The 21,249-nt window shown below is 43.6% G+C and overlaps 1 protein-coding gene across 20 annotated transcripts in view; it reads left to right on the top strand.

Annotated features, from left to right (window-relative positions):
- Positions 1-21,249, top strand: part of dtna (dystrobrevin, alpha) — a 437,527-nt gene that overhangs the window by 374,037 nt on the left and 42,241 nt on the right. For 11 of the 20 annotated variants that reach the window (XM_078540552.1, XM_078540569.1, XM_078540561.1 and 8 more), the window contains 3 exons: positions 9,206-9,302; positions 9,843-9,863; positions 17,799-17,964. The exons of 1 other annotated variant lie outside the window; for it this stretch is intronic. In XM_078540552.1, the coding sequence (XP_078396678.1) occupies positions 9,206-9,302; positions 9,843-9,863; positions 17,799-17,964 (284 nt within the window). The remainder of the gene's footprint in view (positions 1-9,205; positions 9,303-9,842; positions 9,864-17,798; positions 17,965-21,249) is intronic. 8 more of the 20 variants (XM_078540563.1, XM_078540570.1, XM_078540564.1 and 5 more) reach the window with 1 other exon arrangement.

Raw genomic sequence — 21,249 nt, 5'->3', positions numbered from 1 at the left:
GCTCTTTGCTACAGAGAGCAGTGTCAATCCCCCATGCTATACAGTCCCCTACGACCACTACGTTCCTTTTTGCTTCCCCCCGCACCACTTGGATGGCTCCCTGTACCAAGGTGCCATGGTCAGTTTGCTTATCCACCCTGCAGCCCCCATTCTCATCCAAAGCTGAGAGAACCTCAAAACCTATTGGACAATTGCAGAGGCTCACAATCCTGCATTACTGCCCTCTGGGTCCCCTTTCCTGCCTCACTCCCAGTCACACCCTCTTGTCCCTGGCCACTGACCAAATCAGAAGACCCTATCCTAAGTGGTGTGACTGGTATAAAGCATCCAGGTAACTTTCCCCCTCCTGATGTGTTACAGACTCTGCAGCTCAGCCTCCAGCTCAATGACTCTGAGCTGAAGTTCCTCAAGCTGCAAGCATTTATTGCAGACATGTTTGCCCTGTATCACAATGTTCTCCAGGAGCTCCCACATGTGCAGCCTTGACACATCACCTGTGATTTAAATAATTACTTAATTATATTACTCACTTATGTTGCTTTATTATATATTTTATTAACTTTACCACCATTTTGCATACAATTTTAAACCTTAGGGATAGAATAGAACTTACCCACTTACCAGATACTCACCAAACAGCTGGCTCCTTCCCTTGTAGTAGAACAAGAACCAATTTGCATGGAGTGAGGAAGGTAGAAAGATGAAACGAACACCCCCCCCCCCACCAAAAAACCTTCACTCAGTTAAACTACTCAGCTCCTACAGCTGAGAGTGAGTTTACCCTGTCTAAACTGCAAAAAAGAAAGAACTTAGCCTGCTTACACAGTACTGTCCAGTTACTGCTAATCACAGACTAGATTAGATTTTAAGAGCAAAAGTTAAGAACAAAATTAACATTTAAAACTCCCCCCTCCCAAACTTTGCTCAGTTAGTTCAGCTGCACTCCGTTTGCATAATTATATAGCTAAAAGGGAGTAGGAAAAAGCAGGTGTGCAATGATAGAATATGGGTCAGAAAACCTTTGATCCCACTCCTCAGTATTTACAATGACAGATAGTTATGACACACCAAAAGAGTTCTTTGGCTCAGGCCATTTACATCATGGTGGTGGGCACTTGCTCCATAATGGCACATCTTGGGTAACCACTTCATGGGCAGTAAAGTGAACCACTTGGCAGCCACTTATAGGCTAGGCTGGGAAAGAGTTCCAAAGGTTTGGAGTTAGCCTCTTTATAAGAGGGCCAATTTTACCGGGGCCAAAATTTCAATCTTGGAGTATTCCAGACCACGAATCCAGCTTGGAACTCTCTTACGATCCCTACTTCTGCCCATTATAGATGCTGCATGCCATACTGTTTGGATACAGGACATTGGGGCAAAGGTGTGGTGAATTCTGGTGGATTATGCCCCCAGGCCTATTTTCACCCTTCTTCCAATTTGTCAGGCTTGTAAGGTGAACGCAGGTACCACCCACCTTGACATGTAATCCTGGGGCCAGATTTTCCTAGCCCTGTGTCAGACAGGCTGAAATAGAGGTGGACGCACAGGTCCCAGTGTCATTTCCGCCACCAGCCGTTTTGACCGACATGGGAAACTGGGCAGGTCATAACCCAACACGCATGCCAACTGACATCAGGACCTCCATTGCCCAGACGGCAGATTCAGACAGCTTGAGATTTTGAAAGATTCAGGTGGGATTCGGAAGCTTGTGCAAACCGTGTCAGCGCACTGACATCATGAACAGAGCGGGAGGCCCTTCACGAGTGCGGGAGTTTTGTCAGCTTTGAAAGTAAGGATACTTATGCATTACCTCAACTGGAAAAGCCTTAGGGAAGGTTCTGTATTTGTGCCAGGGAGGGGGGAGAAGGCAGGGGTGTGGTCTCTGAACACACAGATCCTGGGCACAAATATGCCACCAATGGGGCATCAATCCTTTAAGGCTTCACTAGTCTATCCTCCAAAAAGCAGTCTTCCACTTGACATGGGTACAGTCCCTCATGCTTACAGGCCATTCAGGTGCAGCTGCATCAGCCTTGCATGTCATGAGGAAAGGTCCCCAGGCAGCAAGAGCCGCAGCCTCAGCAGCCAGCGCCCAGAAGAAGGACCAGGGAATACCCAGAGCAATGTGGTAACTGCAACAGGCTAACCTTCCTGGAGATATCAGAGCACCAGTGCAGGAGGAAACTTCGGCTGTCCCAGAGATAGTGAATAACTTCTGTGCCCTTCTGAATAAGGACCTGGCCCCTAGATCTACCCATTTCCATAGCCTTTTTTGCACTGAAGATCACCATGGCCCTCAACTTTGCCACAGGTTCCTTTCAGGGTTCTGCTGTTGATCTGTGTGGGATATCGCAGTCATCTGCTCCCCAATGTATCCGTGGCAGTCCCGATGCCCAACTTCTCATTGGATGCAGCCTCACAAAACACAGAGGGCTACTGGTTTTGCTTCTGTATCTGGCTTCTCCCAGGTCCAGGGCATTGTGGATTGCACACCAAGGCACATTCATTGTCCAGCACTCAGCTGAGCCATGCTCTCCATAGTTTGAGCAGGACAGTTATAGAGTGCCCCTTCAGTTGGCCAAGAATTGCTGTGCTAAACTCTTCCCACATGGCCTGAGACCCCTCTCTGATCAATTATTTTTCTAGCTTGTTTTATGAACAGCATCATTGTAAGGTGAGCTCAAAAATAGTGCTGCTGACCTTCATCTTGGAGACCAGCTTCCAACCTCCTGCTATGATCCACCAAGTTCCTCCCATCTTCCTACATACTCACCGCTTTCTAATTCCCCTTCCTCCTATCAATATCCAACCTCCCCCATTATCCTTCAACCCATCATCATTCACATGGATATTCCTGTTTCCCCGACCTCCGAGAACCTTTTAATGTTGATGTCCCCATGTCGTTTGTTAACCTGACCCCTCCCCTTCTCGAGGTCACGTGCACCCTGACATTTCAAGACCTCGCTCATGAGACCATCCAATGCCCCCAATGTATCACAGTATCATGACTCGAATCTTCAGGACTAAATTCCTTAGGTGACTGACCACGCCCTGCACACCATACTGTGCACGACCATCACTGCCCAGAGAGGCCTTCCCCTGTCCAAGACTGGTACCAAGACATGCATGCCATGCAGAGCCCTCTAACATGGCCTGTACAGCCCCAGGAAATTCTGTTCAATATCCCCCCGTAACAGTACAGACTCCGCCTCAGGACAATGTCTTCAATAGCACCCCGACAGTGTGACCTCAGCCACAGGACAGTCTCAGACTCTGCTTTGGACAGTTTATAACTCTTGCCCCAGGACAGTCTTTCACTACTTCACTGTCCCTTGACCACCCACTAGCCCTACCTCAGTCTCCCCACTCCCTCCCATGTTCCACCACCCCCCTGCCCCAGTCCTGCCTCGGTCTTCCCTCTCCCCTTCCATGTTCTACACCCACCCCCGCCACCCACCCCAGTCCTGTCTTGGTCTTCCCTTTCCCCTCCTGTGTTCCCACCACTCCCCCCACCCCCCTCCTCCCCAGTCCTTCCTCAGTCTCCACCCTCCCCACTGGTCCTGCCTCCCGTGCCCAGCCTTGGTGCAGCTTGAGATACAGGCACCTGAAATATCCTAGCAACGCTCTTAAAAGTAGGTGAAATCAGTGTCGACTGACCTCGAAGTCATTGATGAACTGAAGCTTGCCAGGTGCACGCCACTTATATACAGTCAGGACACATACCATTCTAAATGTCCGTTAGGAGGGCACTTAAATTGGAAGGGAAACTTAATTCCAGCGAGTTGGCCTTTTAAATGAGCATTCATGAGAGGCAAATGTGGTTCCCGACATAGATCAGCGGGAATCTCGGACCTGCCTTTCTCCCGATTTTGATGGCGGGTTAACAAAATTCCAAACTAATATCCCACCGGCGGTAAACTTTTTCCATGATGCCAAATTTAGCGCTCCTGCCCAGCACAATTCACACTGCTAGCAGGAGCAGAAAATTCTGCCCATTATCAGATTAATCCCATTCAAAGAATGAAAGCACTGACTAATACTGCAACACTGCTTGAATATACAGTCTTGACTATAATTACCATCCTGATTAGTACTAAAATCTGCCCAAAGCAGCTCAATTTCTAAGATTTTTAATCAAAATCAACTTCTGGTGTTGCAAGATGTATAATGTATATGACCTTTTTCTGACCTATTTTATTGAAGACTTTTTTTCTTATCAAGGTGAGGCATGTCGGTTATATGGAACCAAGTTGTGTTTTGCATTCATATTACAAGCTTGTGTTTATAGCATTTTATCATTTGAAAACATTTCAAATCATTTACCACACTGAATTATTTTTGGAACGCATTGCCTGTTATGTGCTGGCAAGTTTCTCGATTTTGCTCCAACATTGTGCTTTCATCACAACCTTAGAAGAGCATCCTTTAAGGCATTCATTTTTCTCCTCTTCACCTCTGGGTGGTGGAAAAAGAAAAACTTGTCAAGTCACTTTCATTTTTCCTCGGGAGAAAGGGACAAAGTTCAACAATGGGGTTAGAATTTTCATTGCTTCTCTGATACCAGTTTGTTTGAATCCAGGCTAGATTGATGAACAAAAATTAACAATGAAATGTCTCTTCTTCCCATTGGCTATAAGGGTCCTGCAATAAATGAGCTTATGAAAATGGACTAATATTTGAAAAAAACAAATGGTATGTGGAAAGGACAGGGAATTGGAACCAAGTGGCTAGTTTCGTCAGTGACCCAACACAGGTGCAGTGAGCCAAATGGCCTCCATCTGTGCTGTAAGTTTGTGTTTCTTTATAGTTTAGTCCTAACCCATTTTACCTAATTACAGTGCCATTGGGAAGCCATAATTTAGCAATTGTAATGAAATTACCATATACTGCAAAATATTTGTATGAGCATTGCCATTTATTGCTGTTTGTATTATTGTTCAATTCATCTCGTCACATTTAATTTTTAGTACTGTATAAAGATTTTCATTAACAATTAAAACCGTTCAAACCAAATAATAAAGAACAATTTCCAGAAGATGACACCAATTTCAGTTGCATAACTTTCACAATACCAAAATCTTTTTAGCATATTAAAACTCTAACATATCCATGTGCTTCTAGCAACATTTTTTGCTGTAAATTCCTATGCCGTTATTTATAGTGGAACCTGCATTTGTAGACTTTTAGTGCCATCACTGATGGGGATGTAATTACAGCATGGCCAATCTACATAAACAGTCTTCCTTATAAATGTGAACATGGAAATTTATGATGGTAAAACAAAAATAAGAAGAAAATGTTTAACTGCCGATTTTAACTTTCACCATCTGACAGAAACTGGACAGGTGTACAGTTGAAATCAGCAAGTTGCTTACTCTTTCTGAAGCCTTTAGGAGCTGATAAGTTGCCATTTTCACCAGCCACTCTAAGCACTCGATAAGGGCACTCATCCAAAGACAGAGGAATTCTCTTAAAATAAGCATGGCAAGTCCAAATGATGTCATCAAGACCCAACTGAAATTTTTGGTAGGAAGCCTAAGTGAGAAGCAGCAATCCGTTACCAGCCAGACCTAGGCTGCGGCAAAGAAGATCAGGGCCAGAACAGACCTAAAAAAGTTTTCTTTAATTTCTATGGTGGACAACGAGGAGGACGACTATTCCTCGGGGCTCCCACAGAAAATCTGCAGCCTCCCACTCCCACTGTCCTGATTATTACACCCATGCACCATGATCAAGCAGCCAATCTCACCATTTAATCTGCTGTTGGTGGTTGATCTCTGAGCCGTGCAATTTTCTACCACTTCTCACCCAAAATGGGTACAAAGTCAGCTGGTGGCATTTAAGTGGGACCCAGCCATTAAAATTGTACACACCTCACAGGGAAATGTACTTACCATCCTGGTTTCTAGCTGTAAACACTCAGGCAATTAAAATCCAGACCAATGACTTGAAAATGAGAACTAAGTTATGGTCCAGTGAGGACAAAAGTGTGGTCCAATCATCACTTGTACTCCACCCCCACATCACACTTGCTCTGCAGTTATAGACCTGGAGAAGGATCAAAACGTTAACTCTGTCTCTCTCTTTCTCTCCACAGATGTTGTCAGACCTGCTGAGTTTTTCCAGCATTTTCTGCTTTAGTTATAGACCTCTAGTTCTCAGTTTAGTTCCTGTGAAGATGTTCATCTTGATGGTAGATGGAGGCAGGGTGGGGGGTGTAGGGGGAGGCCTGATTGAGGGACCAGGCATGGGGGAGGGCGGGGGGGGCCTTTGAAATCCACTTGGTTGCTGACCCACATCCTTCACAATTTCGACCACACGATCCCCTTCCTGTCATAGCTCACCTGTGCCTGGGTCCCTCCTCGATTTGAGGCCCCAGATAGGTTTGGTGCTGGGGGTGGGGGTGGGTGTGGTTTGCAGACAGGACAGTAGAGTTAAGGCCCCAGTCAGATCAGCCATGATCTTATTGAATGGTGGAGCAGGCTCAAGGGGCCAAATGGCCTTCTCCTGCTCCTATTTCTTATGTTCTTATTTCTTATGTTCTTTTCTAGAATTTTTAAACCCTGACTATACTGGGGTTTGGAAAGAGATATGGGCTAGGAATTTCCTTGAAGCTGCTTCCACTCTGCTGCCATTGCTTCAGTTTTTTGTGCAGTTCTGAGGGAATTCATCCAACAGTAATTTTTTTATTTAAAACGTTTTGCATTTATATTCACGTGGTTTGTTGAAACAGTAATTTCAGAGAAATATAATACTGAATGGTCAGCATAGACGACAAAAGGGAAAATCTTGCTAGACCAAACTTATTGATTTTTTTGAGGAGGCAACAGAGAGAGTTGATAATGATAACATGGGAGATGTAATTTGTTTGGATTTTCAAAAGGCCTCTATAAGGTGCCCCATAATAGACTACTGAACAAGCTTAGAGAATGTATAGTCAGGAGACAAGTGGCAGAATGGATTGTTAGCTGGCTTCAAGATAGAAAGCAGAGAGTGGGAATAAAGGGTAGTTATGAAGAGTGGTAAAAGACAGGGAGTAGCTTTGCACAATTCAATGCTGGGACCACTGCTGTTCACAATTTACATTAACAATTTGGACTTTGGAATCAAAAACACAATTTCTAAATTTGCAGATGATACCAAATTGTGTTTGGGGTGGTGGGAATAGTTAGTGCCGAGGAAGACTGCAATAAATTTCAGGAGACATTAATAAACTTGCTGAATGGGCAACTAATTGGCAAATGAAGTTCAACACAGATAAATGTGAGGTAGTACATTTTGGTAGCAAGAAAAGGGAGATCACTCGGAAGGTGCAAGTCTAGGTGCGGTAGTGGACCAAAGGGATCTTGGAGTACAAATACATCAATCACTAAAGGTTGCGCCACAGGTTAGCAAGGCCACAAAGAAAAGAAAAGGTACTAGGCTTTATTTCTAGAGGGGTAAAATTGAAGCGTAAGGAAATTATGGTAAAACTGCATCAAACCTTAATTTGACCACACTCACAGTACTACGTGCAGCCCTGATTGCCGTATTATAAAAAAGAATGTGGAGGAACTGGAGAGGATGTAGAGAAGATTTACAAGGATGATACCTTAATACCTGAGAGGTTGGGAAGTGTTGATGTCCAAAGGAACCCGGGTTTCCTTGTTCATGAATTACTAAATTCTAGCATGCGGGTGCAGCAAGCAATTAGGAAGGAAAATGGCATGTTGGCCTTCATCGCGAGGGGATTTTGAGTACAGGAGTAAAGATGTCTTGCTGAAATTGTGTAGAGCCTTGGTGAGACCGCACCTGGAGTACTGTGTACAGTTTTGGTCTCCTCTCTAAGGAAGGATGTACTTGCCATAGAGGGAGTGCAATGGAGGTTCACCAGACTGATCCCTGGGATGGTGGGATTGTTTTATGAGGAGAGATTGAGGAAACTGTGCCTGTAATCTCTAGAGTTTCGAAGAATGAGAGATGATCTCATTGATATTACAAAATTCTTATGGGCATGACAGGATGGATGTAGATAAGATGTTTCCCTTGGCTGGTGAGACTAAAACCAGGGGACACACTCTCAGGATAAGGGGTAGGTCATTTAAGACTAAGATGAGGAGGAACTTCTTCACTCAGAGGGTGGTGAATCTTTGGAGTTCTCTAGCCCAGAGCATTGTGGAAGCTCAACCATTGAGCATGTTCAAGACAGAAATGGATAGATTTCTGGATAATAATGACATTAAATGATATGGGGATAGTGGGGAAAACTAGCGTAGAGGTAGATGATTAGTCATGACCTGTTTGAATGGTGGTGCAGGTTTGACGGACTGGAAGGGCTACTCCTTCTATTTCCTGTGTTCCTACCATAAATGTGTGGGTATACATATCAGGAAAAGATTGACAGGCTGGGTTTCTTTCAAAAAAAAGGTGAGGATGACCTAATAGAGGTCTTTAAAATCATGAAAGGTTTTGATGGAGTGGATACAGAGAGAATGTTTCCTCTTGTGGCGAAGAGCATGACTAGAGACCATCAATATAAGATAGTCAGCAAAAGATCCAATAGGGAATTCAGAAGAAACGTCTTTCTCCAAAGTGGTGAGAATGTGGAATTTGCTACCACAGGGAGTGGTTTAAGTGAATAATATGGATGCATTTAAATGGAAGCTAGGCGCACATATGAGGGAGAAAGGAATAGATAGTTACAATGGTAGATTTAGATGAGAAAAGATGGGAGGAGGTTCGAGTGGAGTATAAACAGCAGCATGGATTGGTTGGGCTAAATAGCCTGTTTCCGTGCCATATATCCTACGTAATCCTGCGTTTCCTTTTTACAACATAAAATATCATTGCAAATTGACAGGCATAATATGAAATTTGATAAAAGGCACAAAGTAATTTTGCAAGGTCTTAAGATTTCGGCAAGAAAACATAAGGAAATAAGTGCTCAATTTTGCTGTTCTGGACCAAAAACACAAATGTTAATTTATTGGGTCAGAATAAAGCCTTGATTATATCTTCCCCTTCACACCTTCCTGAAAATACCTAATTATTTAAAGTAAATTTTGAAGAGTCTGTTGGCACAACAAGGCACTTCAGCTAACAGAATTCTTTGAATGAGATAAAACATCGTAAGCTTGTTTATGTTGATTAAAAACTCTCAGACCCTTTAAAAGCTGATGTGCATATGTGTTAAATTAAAAGTTAGTTCTTGATTTACACTTCACAGGCAACGAAAAGACGAGTTAGAACAAAGAATGTCAGCTCTACAAGAAAGCCGCCGAGAATTAATGGTTCAATTGGAAGGCCTGATGAAGTTACTGAAAGTAAGGCTATTTTATGGGTAAATTAAAAGCCCAATTAACAAAATGCAACAGATTAATGATAAGACTGCAGTTATTTTCTCAAACTGGGTGTCTTGTTTTTCACTTCTTTAGAGTTAAAAATGTATCACAGCAAAACAATTGCACAATGTGGAAAGTTAGGTATTAGCAAATTTAATGGACATATGTAGGATGATGGATTTCTTTTCCATAATTTTTAGCCCTGACTATACTGAGATTTGGAAGGAGATGTGGGCTGGGAATTTCCTTGAAGCTTCTCCCACTCTGCCACCAAAACTATTTTTGCATGGCTCTGAGAGAATTCACCTAATAGCATTTTTTTTTATTCAAAATTTTTTGCATTTATATTCACGGCTAATGTTTGTTGAAACTGTAATTTTGTACATGTTAATTTTTATAAAGATATGCTAGTACCTATTGGATACTAAACCACACTTTTAAAAATTAATTCTGTAGAACATTTCAAGAATCACATGAATATGCATTGTCTAAATAATACTTCATTTTTAAACTTTCAAATAGGAAGAAGAAATGAGGCAGGAAGTAAGTTTCCTGATCCAGCTTTGAGCAATCATTGTACCTTCATTTATTACCTGAGTCTGATCTTAATGCTTTGTTTTGCTCTTTGCCTGTGCTGTGTATAAATGAAAATATTTGCTTTTACTGCAATAAGCTGAATTTAGTGTGGCAATTGATACTAACATATCTGAAGTTATAAGGCTTGGACTTGGATTGATATACTTAATGATTTGTAACAAAACACTTGTTTTAGTTATGAGAGCATGAGTGTTTTGTAACATTGTGTTCTTTACTGTGCTTTGACTCTATATACTATGTACAAGTGCATGGAAGTAAATGTACATTTACTATCCCATGACTCCATATAGATTATTTTGAACATGTATATTCACAGATCGTAAGAACATAAGGAATAGAAGTAGGAGTACGCCATATATCCTTGAGTCTGCTTGGCCATTTAATAAAATCATGGCTGATCCTCAACTTCAACCACTTTCTCACCTGATCCCTAAATCCCTGGATTCCCTTAGAGTCCAGAAGTCTGTCAACCTCAGCCTTGAATATACTCAACAACTGAGTTTCCATAGCCCTCTGGAGTTCAGAATTCCAATGATTCACAACCCTCTGAGTGAAGAAATTTCTCATCTCAGTCCAAAATGGTCATTCGCTTATCCTGAGATAATGAGCAAAATTTTTCCGTCGGTGAGCCCCCGACTTCATCCCGCCCCATTTAAATATTCAGGAAGGCGGGCGGACAGTGCAATCAGCTGTCTGCCCGCCAACCTGTCAATGGCCAATTGAGAGGATCATTAAGCCAATTAAAGACCCTGCCCGTCCAATCTTAAGGCTGGAAGGCAGGCCAGGAGCCCCAGCAGGCTTCTGAAAAAACATGAAATCTCATCCACTGGTGGGATGAGGTTTCATGTCGGTTTTTAAAAAGTTTAAAAAAGTTTTTGTGATATTTATTAACATGTCCCATCTCATGTGACATTGTCACATGAGGGGAACATGTTAATAATTTTTTTATTATTCTATTTTTGAAGTTTGAAACACTGTCAGTGATCTCCCTGAGGCACCACTTAGTCTCAGGGAGATGTGCGCTCTTTCGCACGCATGCATGAAAGAGCACACTCTGACAGTTGGGGAATCCCTCCCCCCCCGCACAGGAAGTGCATAGTGCTTCCCGTCGGTAGGCCCGCCCACTTAAAACGGCAGCGGGGCCCGTTTTGGCAGCGGCGATCGGCTGCCCGCCTGCTGCCGAGCCGGTGGGGCCCGCCCGCCCATCAAGGGCAGAATTCTGCCCAATGTGTCTTAGCTGCAGACTTTCCGGCCAGAGGAAACAGCCTCTCAGCATTTACCCTGTTAGATCTTATCAGAATCTTACATGTCTCAATGCGATCAACTCTCATTCTTCTACACTCCAAACAGTATAGGCCCATTCTATTCAATCTCCCCTCATAGGACAAATCTCTCTTCCCAGGAATCAATCTATTGAACCTTTGTTGCAAAGACAAGTATATCTTTCCAAAGGTATGGAAATCAAAACTGTATACAGTCATGCACAATTGCAGCAAGAGTTCCTTACCATTGTATTCCATCTCCCTTGCAATAAAGGCTAACATACTATTTGCATTCCGAATTGCCTGTTGTACCTGCATATTAAGTTTGTGTTTCTTGTACAAGGACACCCAGGTCCCTCTGACATGAATATTTAGTAGCTTCTAATCATTGAAAAAAAATCTGCTTTCTATTCTTACTACCAAAGTGAGTAGCTACACATATTTACACGATACTCCATCTGCCACTTTCTTGTACACCTCACTTAACCTATCTATATTCTTTTGTAAATTCTTGTGTCCACCTTACAGCTTATTTTCCCATATAACTTTGTATCATCAGCAAACTTGGATACGTTACAGTTGGGCCCTTCATCTAAGTCATTAACGTTGACTGTAAATAGCTGAAGCCCCAGAACTGATCCTTGTGGTACTCCACTAGTAACACCCTGCCAACATAAACATTTTATTCTTAAGGCTGGATTTTATGGGGTGCCATGCCCCTCTGGCTAAAAAGTCGGTGTGGGTAGTCCCCTCATGGGAAGAACAGCTGCCCTGTTGTCATTTAACAGCCAATCGGCCTTTAATAGCCTGGATGGAGTATCTCCACCTCTCAAGGACAGCTCTCAAAGAGCTGCCAGCCAATTGGATGGTTGGAAGTTCTGTACTCCCAGCAGCAACTGATGGGAGTGGTGGCCACTGGTGGGAATACAGGAAGTCCCCAGTGGAGATTGTGGCTGGAGCCAGGCACCAAGGTAAGAGGGAGTCATTCCACCAGGGTCAGGCTGGCAGACCCCAGCGAGGTGGGTGAGGAACCCAGTTTGAGAGGCCAGGGGTGGGAGGGTAAAGGGAGATGTGATCTTGCGGGATGCCTCTGATGGTTGATGGGCCCAGGGGACCCACAAAGGAGGTTCACCCAACCTTGCCTGACACCAGCCCACGCAGCTAAGGCTGCCGTGTTGCCCACTTGGCGTGGGCCTCCCCCTGCTACAGGTATAATAGCGACAGAGGCGGGATAAGGTCCTTAAGTGGCCATTGATTGGCCACTTAAAGGCCTCAATAGGCAGAAGGGCAAGCAGGCTGCCAGCATCTCTATTGAGCCCAGTAAAATTGCATATTGGCAGAGGGAGGATGGGTAGACAGCAGGAAGGCCACATGCTGGATTTTACAAGTTTCCATGCCTTCAGACCTGCCAGCAGGGAGTGTAAAATCCAGACCCTAATCTCTGTTTTCCATCCTTTAACTAATCCTCTATCCATGCAATTATATTACCCCTAACCTCATAAGCCCTTATCCTGTGCAACAACCTTTGGTTGGGACCTTATCAAATACCTTTTGAAAATCTAAATTAACTACATCCATTAGTTCCCCTTCAACTACCCTGAAAATCCTCAAAAAACTCTAATACGTTTGTCAAATCCAATTTCCCTTTCATAAAATGAAGTTGTCTCTGCCTAATCATGTTCTGATTTTCTAAGGCCCTGTTACCACTCCCTTAATGAACACAGAAAGTGCTGGAAATATACAGAAGGCCTGGCAACATCTGTGGAGAGGGAAACAGCGTTTCAGCCGTGATCTTTCATCACAACTTCACATCATGACCTGAAACTTTAACTGTTTTTGTCTCCACAGATGCTGCCAGACCTGCTAGGTACTTACAGCATTTTCTGGGTTTATTTCAGATTTCCAGCATCCACAGTATTTTGCTTTTGGATTATCACTTCCTTGATAATTGATTCCAAATTTTTTTCTTACAGCTGATGTCAGGATAACTGCCTTGTAGTTCCCTGTTTTCTCTCTCCCTCCTTTCTTGAATAATGGTGTTGCTGCCTTCCAATCCATTGGGACCATTCTGGGACTGATTGGCTGCTGAGTGTGTGTGTGTATAGCTTACTTTCTACTGAAGTGCTTACTCTACAAACCTGAGCCCTGTAATTTTAGGTTGTAACCTAAACTGATTTTGACTCTGAATTAACCAAATTGGGCTTTCTCACTAGCCTGCCTGGGCACTCACCTAGGATCTGCTTCCAGGGTTGGTGCGCCTGACTCTTCTTTGTCCCTTACTTCCTGGAGCGAAAATTGGGTGTAACAGGGCCTTTTAAACCAAGGTGGGTGTGCCAAGTCAGGAAATTTCCCAACTCAAGTTACCTGCCTCAGTAGCTAACATCCAGCCCTAAAACTTAAAGACAATCTGATGGAAGTTGCTAAGACAATGATGAGAATAGATTGTTTTCTTATTTGCTTTTTGATCCTGCTGCATTATTTCAGCATCCCTCTGCTTTCTGGCTGCAGAAGATTAACCATCATCCTTTCTTTTCCGTTTACTTTGCTCACTTGATTTTTTTGCATTTTTCTGATGAGCAAGTCCTCGTTGATTACCACGAGTCATCCTGTCTCCGCGACAGCCAAATTGTTTTCTAGTTGACAGTTTATTCCAACTAAATAGTTTAGGGAGGACCAGAGATCACAATTGTAAGTTGCGTAAGGCCAGATATAAGTTAGCTGCTGGGGGTGCTTCTTTTCCCAGAGAGTAGTGGACTTCTGGAGCAGGCTGCTATCTCATGTGTTGGCATGGACCTGCTAAATTCCTGCAAGAGGGAGCAGATTTGCCCTTAGCTGTGGCAGGATCACACAAAAGGTAGGCACAGCAAGGCAAGGGTGATCTCCTGGATTAGTTTTGATTGCCTGGGTTGGGGGCTGGGGGGGATGATCAGAGAGGAATTTCCATGATTTTTTTTTTCCATCAAATTGGCCTAGGTTGTTTTTCTGTTTTTCACATCTCCTGGGATACCACAAGCTTTTTGAGTGGGTAAGAGAGTGTATGTATTGTGATACGCAAAGTATCACAATTATATGGGACAGGTTGGATGGGGCCAGAATGTCTTTCCCTATCCATCATTGTTTGTCTGCACAGTTACTAACCTGGTGCAGCAAATTGCAGCAACTTTGTCATCTCCTGCAACAATAACTGGTGAAGGCCATGAGCTCCATTGCCCAGACCTCTAATCAAGTGAGAAGTTTATAAGTAGTAATTTCTCCTTCTGATGATCTGTCTTCAGTCAGCATCGTGTGCCAATTTGTCCTGCAAGAAAATAGAGTGAATGTGGGTAAGGCTGGTATTTGAGAAATACGTGCCAAATGGCATGGGAGGGTTGAAGTCAGAGATACAAGGTTAAAAATGGAAGAACTGGCTTTTGGCTTGAGCATATAAGTAGTTGTTTTGAGAGGAAATGATAGCCATACTACAAGGGACCAAGCCACTACTGCCCTTAACTGGAGTGCATTGTGAAGGATTAGTTGTGCAAACTGTTATGATCCCAGCTGATGCTAGTACTGAACAAGTCAGATCCCAGGGTGAAATCTGGCTTGATAGATCACAACTTTTATTTTTTGTTTAGAAACATGGAGAGTAGCTACTGAACAGAGTCACAGGAGTCAGCTGATGAACTTTTAACAAAAGAATAAAACATTTATTAAACAAGAAAGGATGAACTTTATTACAATACATTTTCACCCATGACTATGCCTTTACAGGTATATACAGATTCGTAAGGATAACACAAGTTACAAAAGCTATCTTATACTCTCATGTTCACAATAAGTACACAGTCCATGTAAACCAATAGGCGACCTGTGGTCCGGTGCAACACTCTCTGAAACCAAATGACAGATGCCACCCCAAACAGATGCTATAGATCTCTCATCAACTCCCCTCAGACGTTTGTCACACAGTGAGCCAACCGGTCTCACTGAACTCCGTCTTTTACACAAGGGTTTCCAATCTCCACTCTCAAAGAACTTGCTTTGGAATCTTCGCCCAAACGACACTTTCTCTCGGACATCTTCCACAAGGGCCCGCCTCCAGGGTTTCACCCTCTCCTTCCGATGTTCCTCTCCATATGCATTCAAGCTTCACCTTTCATGCACTCTCTCTTAGGTACTCAGCCGTGCCAACAGAATACCACTGCTTCACATGCCCATAGTAAAGAATTACAGACCTTCGGCTGTCTCTTTGGATCTTCTGGCTTCTTGCAAGCCTATTTTACTTTAAGCTTGTGTGCTGCAGCTTTCTCCCTTTAAGCTTGGAGCCTTCCTCTGCACCTCACTCTTAACTCCACTTAACAGGACCTTTTCCAGATTCCTGTTCTTCCTTTGACTAGAAGGTCTTCTTGGGAATTTCTTTTTTGTCCCACTCCCTGGTTTTCTGGGACCTTCTCCTGTTATTATGGGAAATCTGCTTTCTGCAGTTCCATCTCCTGTCCAGCTCCTCCTTGCTCCTGTTTCCAACTGAACTGAAACTACTTTTCTGTTTTTCTCTATCTCTGTGTGTCCCCTCTCTGGACCCCTGTTGCTAAGCAACAGCAGAGTTTTTCTCTACCTTGTGTTTGTTTTAACTTCCTTCAAGAGTCTAAAACCTCAAAAGAATGCAGGCATCTTTTAAAGTGAAACCAAAACTCAAGTTCCCCCTTTTCTTAGCAAATATAAATTAAGCTTAAACTTAAAGCTAAAACTCATTCCTAACACCGACAAATACAAATATAACTTACTTAAACTATCTCTAGTTCCTGACAAGATATTGTTTTGAGGATAGAGTGTTGGGCAATGTGGTATGTTGCCTGTATTGGTTAGATTTTTCAACTTTTTGCAGCATTATGTTCTGCAGTGCTTGAGATGACGGTTGGCACTGAGTCACGCAGGTGGCAAAATTGGTATTTCTTGGTGCATTATCATTGCCAAATCCTCCACCATCATCTTGAGGGCAGTGTGGGGGGTCATCATTGACCAGAGCTTAATTGGACCAGCCATATAAATATGGTCATTATAAAAGCAATAGCAACAATTCTGCAACAGTTGTCTCACCTTCTGACTTCTCAAAGCCATCTACATGGCTTAACCCAGGAGTGCGATACAATACCCACCAAAACCCTGGATGCGTGCACCTGCAACAGCACTCAGAAACTGAATGCCATCATGGAGCAGTTTACTTGATTGACACCCATGACATTGGAGTTAATGTTTATCTTGTCCAGCGCTGTGGCTGCAGTATATGCCATCTACAGATTTCACTACAGCAGCTCACCAAGGTTTACTCAATCAGCACATCCCAGCCCATGACCTCTACCACTGTGATGGACAAAAGCAGAAACATCATAGGAACATTGGCCGAATAATACAGAAGGGGAGAGGTGGGGATGGGTGTCTGCGCACCTCCCCACCAGCCCCTGGAGGCAAAGTCAGTGTGGAGCCGACATGCTCCACACCCATGCATCCCACAGCCATAGTGGGGTTTGGGGTGGCTAAACGTGGGCTAGGTAGGTCTTCTGCCCTTCACTGGGGAGGAAGTCCTGCCCCCTGGAGTGGCCAGCAGTTCCATCAGTCCCAGCAGCGCCAAGACCATGTCAGTGGCAGCTGCTGGGACTGCAGGAGAAGAAGGAAAAAGGCCCATGGATTCCCGGAGCAGGTAAGTCCGGGGTCTTGGAAAAGGAGGGTTTCGGTAGTTCAGGGAGGGGGGCAGGGTGTGGCGGGGGAGGTGGACGTGGTTTTAAGGTTGCGAGTGGGTAAGGAAGAGCGGGGGGTCAATCTTAGGGGGGCTGCTCTGCGATCAGCAAAGGGCAACCCCTAAAGAGTGAACCCCTCTTTCCTCCCTGCCCTTTGAAGATGTTTTTTAAAAAAAATCAGGCAGCCTGCTCCTGCCCAATTGGCTTGATAACAAGCCTAATTCACCCTTGTTTGCTTACTTAAATATGGTGCGCGGGCTGCTGCTTTTGCTGCCCTCCCATCCTCCCGTATTATGGGGTTGAGCTCAGTAGTGGGCAGGAAAGGCACCCGCCCTATTTTACGTGCTCCTTCCACCCAAAACACACCTGGCAGAGGCACATAAAATACAGCCTATCATCACCTCAAAGTCACTCACTGCCATGTCGTCGGCATACATCATTGTTCCTCCATTGATGTTGGGTAAAAATCCTGGAATTTCCTCTCTGACACTATTGCCGACACATGATCAGCATAAGGATTGCTGTCGTTGAAACAGAAATAACTTTTTTAATAGGTAGCTTTGTATTTTAAGATTGAGAATACAAACTGTCCATTGTGGAATTTTTATCACACTAGCTTCTACTGTATGACCCAGTTCTGGATTGCTGAGTGGAGAAGACTGGGCTAATGTGCAGATGTTATCACTGCGCATACTATATGCATTGTTCTCATTCTCCAGTTTTAAAGAATCTCAAATTGAAACAGTAAAGGAAGGTCAATTTATTGAACTTATATGCTCATGATGAAGGGATGGTCCTGCTTCTCATTAAACTAATACAGAAAGTAGTTTTGCAATGTTACCCAAAAGATGTCTGCTGTGCAAGTGATGTATATATAGTAACATAATTTCTTTTATTGTTTTCAGACTCAGGGGGCAGGATCCCCTCGCTCTTCACCAAGTCACACAATTAGTCGGTCTGTTCCTATTCCAATGCCTATCAGATCAACCTCTGCCTGCTCAACTCCGACCCATACACCTCAGGACTCACTGACAGGGGTTGGAGGAGACGTACAAGAAGCATTTTCCCAGAGTGAGTCATTCTCAGAATTAATGTTGAAAAAGTAGATATTGGGGAGAAATTGGTCCTTATTGTGCCTGTTTTTTTGAAGGCACAATCCATGGAATGACCATTTTCCTGGCATAATTTTCTGCACTTCAATACAACCCACTCCTCCCCCACCACTGGCGATCAGAAATGCACCAGATGCCAAATTGACACCTAGCAAATTTCAAGTCATTCCGCAGTCAACCTGAAGAAGGTGTTAGGTACCCTCAATATGCTAATCAAAGGTCTAAAGCCTGCTCAGGATTCTGCCAAATGTGACGACAAACTGGCAGATGAATCTGTTCTTCCCGGTCAATAGCAGCCAAAACAGTGGTCCTTAAAAGGGCTAGGGAAGGCTACTGGAGAAGGGGTAAGTTTTTCTTTTATAATTTGCCTTAATGTGGAGTCAAGAGGAGCTTCTCCTGGCCCCACAGCAACCCTGCCAGCTCGAGGGCAGCTTTAATAAGACTCAAGAAGCCTGACACCATCTATCACCTTAAACATTCACACCCTCTGCCACTGATGCACAATGGCTGCAGTATGTACCATCTACAAATGCACCGTAGCAATGCGCCAAGATTCCTTTGACAGCACCTTCCAAACCCGTGACCCCTACCACCTAAGAGGACAAGGGCAGAAGATGCATGGGAACATCACCACCTGCAAGTTCCCTTCCAAGCCACACACTATCCTGACTTGGAACTATATTGCTAATCCTTCACTATCACTGGGTCAAAAACCTGACAGCCTCCCCAACAGCTCTGTGGGTGTACCTACTGCAACTGTCAAGAAGGTGGCTCACCACCACATTCTCAAGAGCAATTAGTGATGGGTCGCAAGTCTTGGCCTTGCCAGCAACACTCTCAGCCCATGAACAAATTTTTAAAATGTTTCCTCCACCACCAACACCCGTACTTCCTCCTAGGACTTGGCTGTTCACTGGTTCAGGCACATTCACATGAAGGGCAGGGGGCAGTTAGGGGGGGAGGGGGTGGGGGCGCGGTTGGTGGGGGATGGTGATGGAGGATGAGCAATGAGAGCTACAGATCCATAGATGGTTAAGGACATAAAGGTTGAAATAAGGCAGAAAAATGTCTCTGACAATTGTAAGGTTAATAATACAGTAGAAAACCAAGCCAAATATAGAAAGTTCAGAAAAACCTCAAAAAGGGAAAAAGGGGAGCAAAGAGAGAATATGTGATTAGATTTGCAGCTGATATAAAAAACTAACACAAAAGTTATTTTATAAACATGTAAATAATAAAAGGGGAATCAAAGGAAGGTTAGTGCTGATGTGGCCTAAAAGGAGATCGTCTTGTGGAGGCAGAGGACAAAACTGAGATACTAAATGAGTACTTAGCACCTATCTTCATTAGAGAAGAGGATCCTGCTAATGTGGCAATAAAGGAGGAGGCAATAGTGATATTAGATAGTATAAAAACAGATAAAGAGGAGATACATAAATGGTTAGCAGTCCTCAAAGTAGAAAAGTCCTAAATCTAAACAAAAAAAATCATGAAGGTATGAGGCATGAGTTGGCTAAGATAGATTGGGGAACTTCACTAAAATGCATTACGGTGGAAAGAAAATGGCTGATATTTAAGGAACAAATGTATGCATTGCAACAGTTATGTATTCCTTTCTGGTGCAAAAATACAACAGGAAAAGTGGTAAATGGCTAACAAAAGAAATTAAGGATAGATCCAAAGTGGAGTCAATAAAGTTGCTAGAAAAAGTAGCAAGCCTGAGGATTGGGAGCAGTTTAGAATTCAGCAAAGGAGGACCAAGAGATTGATTTAGAGGGGAAAAATAGAGTATGAGAGTACACTTGCAAGGTAGATAAAAGAGGACTGTAAAAGCTTCTATAAGTATGTAAGAAGAAAAAGATTGGTGAAGACAAATGTAGGTCTCTTACAGCCAAAATGGGAGAATTTATAATAGAGAACAAGGAAATAGCAGAGCAATTAAACAACTACTTTAGTTCTGTCTCCACGGAGGAAGACACAAGTAACTTCCTAGAAATAATAGGGAATAGAGGGTTTCGTGAGAAGGAGGAATTGAAGGAAATTAGTATTACTAAAAAAACAGTGCTGGAGAAATTAATGGGGCTGAAAGTCGATAAATCCCCAGGGCCTGATAATCTTCAACCCGGGGTACTAGAGGAGGTGGCCATGGAATTAGCGGATGTGTTGGTTGTCATCTTTCAAAATTCTGCAGATTCTGGAACAGTCCCGCAGATTGGAGGGTGGCAAATGTAACCCCACCATTTAAAAAAGGAGGGAGGGAAAAAACAGGGAATTACAGACTGGCTAGCCTAACATCAGTGTTTGGGAAAATGCTAGAGTCTGTTATAAAGGATGTGATAACAGGACACTTAGAAAATATAAACAGGATTAGACAAAATCAACGTGGGCAGGATTTTTCCCTCCACGGGGGGTTGTGTGTGAACCCAATCGGGTCCGCGCTGCCATTTTACGTGGGCGGGCTAATTAAGGCCCGCCCAGCGTGACGTGTGCCCAGAAGTGCTGAGCGCTCCCTGTGCAGGTGGGGAGGATTCCCTGAGTTGGGGCCTGCGCCGAAATCTCCCTAAGGCACAGAGGTGCCTCAGGGAGATTAGTTGAAGGTTTAAAAGTTTAAATAACGAAAAGAAAATATTTTAAGACATGTCCCCTCATGTGACAATGTCACATGAGCTGGGACATGTCAATGAATTTTTAAAGACATTTTTATTTAATTAATAAATCCTTCATGAAACCTCATCCCACCTTAAGGTTGGACGGGCAGCATTCTTAACAACTTTAATTACTTTTTAATGGCCTTAATAGGCCTTTGACAGTTCAGTTGGGCACACAGCCGAGTCAGCTGTGCTCTTGCCGAACTGACAATCTAAATGACGTGTAGTGACGTTGGGACACAAGCGGTCCCCGCCCCCGCTCGCCGACCCGAAAATTCTTCCCCGTGGATTTATGAAAGGGAAATCACGTCCAACAAATCTACTGGAGTTTTTTGAGGATGCTACAAGCAGAATAGATAAATAGAACCAGTGGATGTGGTGTATTTTGATTTTCAGAAAGCTTTTGATAAAGTCCCACATAAGAGGTTAATGTGCAAAATTAAAGCTCATGGGATTGGGGGTAATATATTGGCATGGATTGAGAATTGGTTAGCAGACAGGAAACAAAGAGTAGAAGTAAGTGGGTCTTCTTCAGAATGGCAGGTGGTGGCTAATGGTGTGCGCAGGGATCAGTGCTTGGCCCCCAGCTACTCATG

Source organism: Cetorhinus maximus, chromosome 4, assembly GCF_964194155.1.
Source record: "Cetorhinus maximus chromosome 4, sCetMax3.hap1.1, whole genome shotgun sequence".
NCBI classification, from domain to species: domain Eukaryota; kingdom Metazoa; phylum Chordata; class Chondrichthyes; order Lamniformes; family Cetorhinidae; genus Cetorhinus; species Cetorhinus maximus.
This window is presented reverse-complemented; position numbering and strand designations above follow the sequence as displayed.